Below are 8,576 nucleotides of genomic sequence, written 5' to 3'. Positions count from 1 at the left end.
ACCTTGCTCTGTGAGTGTGTGCTGGGGGCGACGGATCGTAGCTCCACCTGCTGTCAATCTATACCAATGGACCAATCACAGCGGAGTGAGTGAGTGTTTGGGGGGGGGGGGTGAGGCGTGCCACTAAGGGTCCAATCACGATCACCCAACTCCGTCTGTCGATAAACGATGTAAATAAAGTTGCAGAAAATGTAATCCCTCGGCTGGCAGAGCGAAGATTTCAGAGATTTCTAGCATTAAACTGCCCCCCCTCCCCGCCACACACACACCCACCAACACCCCCATCTCCCCCTATAGCCCACCACACTCGGCCATTCCTCCCTTCCCTCTTTCGGATTGAATGCCTGACACCAGGAGGTAGACTGAGGCGGTCGAGACATTTCTTTCAGAGTCCGGAAAACAAAACCAGGCGGATGTGCGGAACTTCGCTGCTCGTGGTGAGCTGGGCAAAAGAAGCAGGAGAACGAGGGCGCTGTAATCCTGGAAAGAGTTCTCACTAAAGTGGGGAGAAAGGGGGTTTGAATTCGTCTGCATTCACACAACAACAACCACACACACCCAGCAATAATAAATAAAAATGACCGTTCAAGGCGGCTCCTTGACTCCTTTTACCATCCAGGACATTCTCACCCGGGGATCTGACGCTCGCCTGACTCAGAACACGCTGAAAATCGAAAGCCACCCGCCTTGCGCCCCGAGTAAAGGCGAGGGGGAGAGACCGACTCCCCTGATCGTCCTCAGAATCGACCAGGACCGGGGGAAAGAGACTTTAACCAGCGGCCCGGTGCAGGACCAGCACCGGCAGCAAGCTACCGAAAGAGAGCCGGTGCCCAGGAATAATGAACGGGGACATCTCGACACGGAGTCGCTGAACGAGGAGTCGGGAGAAGCGAACAGCTGGGAGAACGGAGCCGAGAAATTCGATAGAGGTAAGTGTCTCCTCAAGAGGGGCTATTCCAACACCCAGAAACGCCGCGTTTAGAATCAAATTCGGAAAAATGCGCGACAGAAATCACAGTATCAGAAATGACACGGCTGGTCAAAATCAATGACTAAACGGTTCTTACAGTGAAATAGGTACAATTTCTTCGAGTCTGTCTAGGATATGTTGACTGTATTCTCTTTGACGTTTCTTAATTGCACTTTCTTTCGTTTTTTTAAAAAAATGTTCGTTGTCGGTACTTTAAATTCCTCCTGGCGAGCGTTAATTCACGAAACGGACGACAGAACACAAAACCTCTGGTTCCCTCGCTCGCGGGCAATTGTAAAATTGCAGCAATGACCATGAAATTCAATCTTGTGACCACTATCCCTAGAGACCCGCGCTTGACGAAGTAGATGTGACTATTGTAAAGATAATTTAGATGTGTTTTCGCACAAAATGCTAACAATTACCGAAAATGACTGAGGTTTTAAAATACTGCTAATTTCCTCCTGAGATTTTACATCGAAATGAATGGTTTGTTCCTGCTTCTGAACCTTAAATCCCAACACTTCTCCTTTCTACACTTAAAACATGAAGCCAGTGACTGTCAGACATAATTCAGCGCACTTTAAGTCATTTTAGTATTCCGTTAAGAGGTGTCTACAGACCCAATGTGTAATAAAGGCACATTTTCCCAAAGTGATACTTGTCAATATTGTAGCACCGCGCATTTCTGCACCTTCCGAAAGTGGAAGTGGACAGAACTTGCACTAAAAAATAAAACTAAAAATCGCACCCCAGACTTTGTAGAAATATAGGCAGGCTGGGTCCCTATTTTTGCGGGACGAATGCGAAATCGCCGATTGTGAACGAGGGTTCGGGGCGCAAGTAAGGCTGAATTGAAATCCCGTAGTGGCGGCGCTGAGATGCTGTGTACAGAACCGCTTAAACCGTCCCGGAGAATTAGCCGGAGATAAAGCTGTCTTTAAATCGTTCAAGACTGTAGAATGCAGCGACTGACTTCTGTTTCAGGATTCCGTTCCCCCGGAGAGATACCTAACCCAGGTTGGAATTGCCTATCTCGATTTGAATTATACCTTGCAAAAGATAAATTCCCAGAATTCTGTTCATTGATTTACCATTCCTAAATGAATTTATATGAGGTGGGGTGGGAGCGGTGTTGTTCTTGAAAAGTGCATTTATCCGTTAAAATGTGGGTTTTATAGTTTTATAATTTGGGTTTTCTGTAGGACGGAGATGCAATCGGTCAAAATGTCGCCAGAAGAAAAATGTAAATCAAGGAGGCGCAGCAAGTCAAGAGTGTAACAAAAACAGAAATTGCTGGAAAAGCTCAGCAGGTCTGGCAGCATCTGTGGAGAGAAATCAAGAGTTAGCGTTTCAGGTCGAGTGACCCTTCCTTCCTCAGTACTTAAGGACGGGTCACTGAACCCGATTTCTCTCCACAGGCGCTGCCAGACCTGCTGAGCTTTTCCAGCAATTCTTGTTTTTGTTTCTGATTTCCAACATCCGCAGTCCTTTTTTTTTAAAGTCCAGTCTAACTAGATCGGGTTCCTATGCCTCCCCCGATCAATGTTTTCACCACGCTCTTGTGCAATTTTGATTCCAGATGCAGACCGCCAAACGGCTACTGATGATGAGGATAAACCGGACAAAGCTGACCAACCGAGCAGGTCCGGTAAAAAACGTTCCCGAGCCGCCTTCTCTCACGCTCAGGTCTTTGAATTGGAGAGAAGATTTAACCATCAGCGGTATCTTTCAGGCCCGGAGAGGGCAGATCTGGCGGCCGCCCTCAAGCTCACAGAAACCCAGGTCAAAATCTGGTTCCAGAACAGAAGGTACAAGACCAAGAAGCGACAGATGGCAGCGGAGTTGGTCGTTAATTCGGCGCCCACGGCGGCTAAAAAAGTAGCCGTGAGGGTTTTGGTGAGGGATAATCAAAGGCAATACAGCCCGGACGAGATAGCCAGTCCACATTTACTCTCGTTATACCAGGCTTATCAATACTATCCCTACATGTACTGCCTACCAACCTGGCCTCCGAACCTCATCCCACTGTGTGGAGGAACTCACTGAGTAGTCAAGCAGCGGGTGGTCGGGATGGCCGGAGAACTGAAGACAACACAAAAACTCAGCATAAAGTGCACCAACAGATTAACCCTTGCAGTTGGTCTGCAATCAGGTACCAATCAGAGACACCGCACTGACAAAAGCACAAAGGATACTCGCTGTTTTCTTCAGTATTTGGGACAAAAAAAAATATAATGCCAAAGTGCTTTTGTCCGAATAATTCGTACTATTTTTTGGAGGGGTGGGGTGGGGCGGTGTATGTTCTGACACCCGAGTGATATTTTACACTGGGATAACAGCATAGCTCTTCCACGCCCGTTTATAATCGTTTCTTAGTGCGGTTGCCGGTTGATTGTAATCAATTGGTTCACTAATCCACTGTCTGCTGGTTGTACAACAGCCCAGTGGCTCGTTTTCAAAAGTCAAAAATAAAACAATAAGAAGACCCAAACTTTCCTGGAGAGTTTTGAAGCGCTATTTCTGACGAACATTTGACTTTTGTTCTTTTTCTACATTAGAAAATAAATAGGAGGCGTGTGGCTTTTTTAAAAAAGAATGGTTTCGTTTTCAAAAACCAACCGTCCGGAAGGTGTATTTTTGTTTGCACTTCTTTCTGTAAGTAACAACTACGAACAGAATGTTAGAGTATATATAAGTATTTAACATTAGCATCCAAACTTCAATTGTTTGTGAGACTGAGTCTTTGAAAGGGCGTTCTGTCGCTGAATTAGCAACAAAGTATGTTCATCGCTATATTATGTTGTAATGCTTGATTTATTAATCGCTCACAGCTTTCTAGCTCATTTTATAGACTTGTCCATTTTTAAAATAAAACAATTCTGAATATAACTGCTGTAGGTTTTTATATTTGCACAATTAAAATATATTGTGGCCCGGTTCTGGCAGAGATTTGATTTAAAAAAAAAACAATGTTGATGTGGAAAGATTCAACTTAGTTTTGACATAACTTGATGTGACCCGAAGGTAAAATGATGCTCATATCATGCAAAACTCTGCGTTATTGTTTTCGCTAAAGTGAATACGATTTTTCCGTCAATCGTTCACGGAGAGTGAATGGTCTCATTGGCTGTACCACGATCTTAAAAAGAACGAAATGTTGATATCCAGCCACACGCTGTTGTATTGGTCCCATCATAACCACGGGACTCCCTCACCTCGCTGTCTACAAGTGAGTCGGGCCAATTGCGCACCAGTGAAGCAAATAACGAAAGTTTATCTTCTTGGAACTTTTAAAGACGGTTGAAGAAGTTCTGGGAATCAGTAATTCCTTTTTTCAAAAAAAAACATAATTCTGTGTCTAGGGAAATCAAACAAGCGGTTATCCATGCCTTCCTGGGTAACAGAATTAATCACTAATAGATTGTTACATCACCGCGTAATTTATAAAATTTACAGCAAGTCAAACGCTCCCCAGCTTATATATATATATCGGTTTTTAATGTCCTGTGAATATTTTTACATTTTAATTGCAAGTAGCTGGAATTATTCTTTATTAAAAGAACTGTCAATTTTAAGAAAAACTCTCTGAAGCGTGAGAAGCAAAATATGTCTGTTTTATTAAAAACAATTATCCCGCCTGATTCAACTGCAAAGTGTATGTAGAAATTAAAAATAAAACCCCGCGCTATTTAATTCCTGATTCATTCTGTCGTTTTCCCTATTCTGTCCCGCTGTGTGAGAAACTCCAAGTCTATAAGGGTCACGGCTCTTCCATCTCAGTAACTTTACAGAGCTGTACAGCTAGTTCTCGTGAGGAGTGACGCGTTTTATGATGAATAATTGGGGAAGCACAGAATTGACTAGTTCTTCGGAAATTACAGTAACGCCCCGGAGTGGCATATAATTGAGGTAGATCATTGATCTGTAGGGGAGTCAAGGGAATAACCCGTAGTAGAGTAACGTCAGGAATAAAAACCAAAAATCAGGAACAAAAACAGATGTTGCTGGAAAAGCTCAGCAGGTCTGGCAGCATCTGTGAAGAAAAAATCAGAGTCAACGTTTCGGGTCCGGTGACCCTTCCTCAGAAATGTTTTGTTTCTGATTTAGAGCATCCGCAGTTTTATTTTTTCGATTTTTACTTCTTTCTTATGGTCTTGTCTCATCTCTGGGAGACTGGAAGGTGCAGTTCAGGTTTGTCAACCGGGCCACCAACATAGCTACTATCCGTCAGACATGTTGTGCTCGGAAAGCAATAACGATTTCTAGAAGTAATTCCCAAGCATTACTCGGGCAGCATGGTGGCTCGGTGGTTAGTACTGCTGTCTTGTAAACCTCAGAACCTGGGTTCGATTCCACCCTCAGGCGACTGTGTGTGGAGTCTGCACGTTCTCCTCGCGTCTGTTCTGGGTGTCCCGGCTTCCTCCCACAGTACAAAAGATGTGGATTGGCCAACGCTAAGGTGAGTATGCTTTTTCGGAGGGGCGAGACTGACCCGATGGGGTGAATAGCCTGCTTTCACACTGTAGGGATTCAACTGCCCAACCCCACAAATAAAACAATGCGTTGACGGGGGGACAAGATGCTGCAAGCCAAAGTGTGTGAGGCTGGAAAAGCACAGCAGGTCAGACAGCATCGCCGGGGGGGAGCAGGGAAGTCAACGATTCGGGCCGAAACCGGGCAGCTTGAACGCTTTTAAGAGGGGAAAAACGAGGCATTAATTGCCGAGTACAGCAGAGCTAACAGAAACGCTTAAGATAATTTTTAACTCTCATATATTTCTTCGATTTAAATAATATAACGAGAAACAAACATTCTCTTCAGTGAGAGATGTGTGTTTACCCATCTCACTTCTTGAAACACATGGGGTTTCAATGGAACATTACTGACATCCAATGATAATATTCTGAGTGGTTTCTACGTCTCTGTGAGACGGAATTATAACATAACGCAGCGGGTCATGTTCTCTCCCTTATCCTGAGACACAAATGTTCGCTATAGAACTACACGGCACAGCAAGAGGCCATTCGATATATCGAGACTGTGCCTGCCCTTTCGATGTTAAATCTCCCCTGTATCCCTGTATCTTTTTTTCCATGAAATATTTGTCTGATTCCCGTTTAAAAGCTGCAACTAAAATGTTTACTCCTGTGCTACGGTGTCGTGGATATTAAACGCCTCAAGGCAGAAGAGTGATTTGGCGGGGATTGTTGGTTGAAGTTAGGAACTAGAATTGTATTTTAACGTTGTAACATCAATCTAGCCCAACACGTGATGAGAAATGTATTCGTTAGAACTAGAACTTTAAAATTCCATTGAAACAAAGCTTTGAGCCTTGATTTGCTTTGGTCGAATAACGAAAGTCGTAAACAGCAAACTTTAACTGGACTTTTCAATATTGCGCCCGCCGTCCATAGTGAGAGAAAATCAAATTTCAGGAGGGTCAGCTTTTCTGTCCAAAACGCCGCTACTTTTCTCCAGTTTCCGTACTCAATATCGGGGATTCTCATCAATAATTTCAAAGAGTTTCAAGGTCTAGTTGTGTCGAAGTGCCTCTGTATCTTGATGTTCCAGGAATATTTCTGCGTTACAACATCTCAGAGGTTCCTCAGTTTCCGGCTGGACCCTTGGCCTCCAGGTGGAAATTATTTCCACATAACCAAGGACAAGTTTTACTAGTTACCGACGCTTTTGAGGCGTTAGAAACAGGTGCTCAATAAATGCATGCCCTTCCCTTCTATCTCTAAGTCCCATCACCCTCCTTCCCTCTCTCTGCCCACTTACATTATTTTCCTATTCCACTCTCTACCCCTACTCCCTCTCTCTTCCCTCTCCATCTCTGTATTCTGGCTTCTTCCCTGTTTGCTATCCCCTCTCCCCTCCTTCACTAACCCTTTCGCTTTCTTCCCACTCCTCTCTCCTCTCGCTATCTCCTTCTACCTTTTACTGACACTCTTCCTATTTCTCTCCTTCATCGGCCCCCCTTTCCTCTATTTCTTTCTCTCCTTCACCGACCCTGTGGCTTTATTCTTACCCCCTCCCCTCTACTTCTCTCTCTTTCTCTGTTGTTCACTAATCCTCTTGCTCTATTCGCACCCAGGCCATCATTGCATCGATAAGTGCAACAATCTCCTAATAGCTCGCTTCAGATCGTGATACAAACTGAAGTCGAAAATTCGTGGTAAAACGGCCCTTTGTCGCCGCCTTGTACTGTTTTCTATTGGCTGGTTAGAAATTCATATATTTAAAAAATCCTTATGGCAAAATTAATAACACGGCCTGCAATAGAAATGAGCAAGATTCAGTGTTAATGAAGAAAACTATTCTGGCGCAGGCCCTCAGACTCAACAGATTATGTCGATCATGATTAGGCGAGAGTATGACTTTCCAGTTAATTCAGAAAGTTACACGTTAAAGCTTCCACCAGCAGATATGATACTCAGTGACTAGGAGCGAGTCTGTGGCTCTACTTAATAATGATTTTGTACCCATCGTCACATTTGCAAAACCAGAAGACAATTCCTTGAAGGACGTGAGATTTTGCTGCAAATTTTGGATCTTGCTTTACAATGGTACAGATTATTCCTGTCTCCATAGAAACTGCCTGGCCTGCTGACATTTGCTATTCATGCCTCAGCGTCTTTGGGTCCCTCTGTGCCATTAATTCATCATATACTGAAATAATTCCCCAAACGTTCACTTGTAGCTTTGATAGGCCTCTAGGCTCAGGGATTCTGGTCTTTCGGAGAGTCTCTTGTGATAGGCGACTGAACAGTCAGGGTCCCTGGCTTTTCCATGCACAATTAAGGCTTCTATTCAGTCAGGAATTTGGGGCTACCTTACATCTCCCCTCACTTTATTACTTCGAAAATTCGATGCAGTGTGTGGGTTTGGGACGAAACTAAATATGTACAAAGAATCAGGCCTTTCTTACCTGTGTTGCATATGTTTGAGGCTTTTAAAAATTCATTCACAAGATGTGGGCATCATTGGCCATCCCTGACTGAGTTAAGAGTCAACCACATTGCTCTGGGCTGGATCACGTAGGCCAGATATTCCCTTCCCTCAGGGACTTAAACGAGCCTGACGGTTTTTTTCCAGCAACTGCTTCATGATCATTAAACTCTTATTCCGGATTTTATTGAATTCAAATTTTAACCATTTGCCATGGTGGGATTCGAACCTGTTGGTTCCCCTCAACATTACCTCGGTGTCTAGATTAATAGAGTAATGTCACTAGGCCATTGCAGGGTTTTTTGAAATATTTTCCCTAATCAGTCTGTTCAGAGATGTTATATCTCGCCTCTGAAAGAGGTGGGACGTGAACCCGGGCCTCCAGCTCAAGAGATAAGGACACTACCAGCACATCACAAGGCCCACTCCGCCCTTACATCAAAGCTCCTTGAGACCAAAGCCGTAAGATTCCTTTGAGGACCCAGGAAGTTTACTCTGTGTTATCACACGCGACCAAACCACCTCCCCATCACCACATCACCGTGACCTTTTCTTTTATTTTTAACTATTACCCACCACCACAGGTTACTCTGTGCCACAATGTTGGAATTTTTTTTCAGCCGCTTTCAGGCCGGACTCTCTCTGTGAGCAA

At 44.2% G+C, this 8,576-nt stretch overlaps 1 protein-coding gene across 1 annotated transcript; it reads left to right on the top strand.

Annotated features, from left to right (window-relative positions):
• The first annotated feature begins 268 nt into the window (after positions 1 to 268).
• Positions 269 to 3,757, top strand: nkx3.3 (NK3 homeobox 3). The gene is made up of 2 exons (XM_020533571.2): positions 269 to 929; positions 2,553 to 3,757. Exons 1-2 carry the CDS (start codon positions 578 to 580, stop codon positions 3,017 to 3,019), a joined length of 819 nt encoding a protein of 272 aa, XP_020389160.1. The 5' UTR covers positions 269 to 577; the 3' UTR covers positions 3,020 to 3,757.
• Positions 3,758 to 8,576: the final 4,819 nt, after the last annotated feature.

This window comes from Rhincodon typus, chromosome 20 (genome assembly GCF_021869965.1).
Source record: "Rhincodon typus isolate 14 chromosome 20, sRhiTyp1.1, whole genome shotgun sequence".
In the NCBI taxonomy this organism is placed as follows: domain Eukaryota; kingdom Metazoa; phylum Chordata; class Chondrichthyes; order Orectolobiformes; family Rhincodontidae; genus Rhincodon; species Rhincodon typus.
The sequence above is the reverse complement of the archived record's forward strand: the minus strand, read 5'-3'. Positions and strand labels throughout refer to the sequence as shown.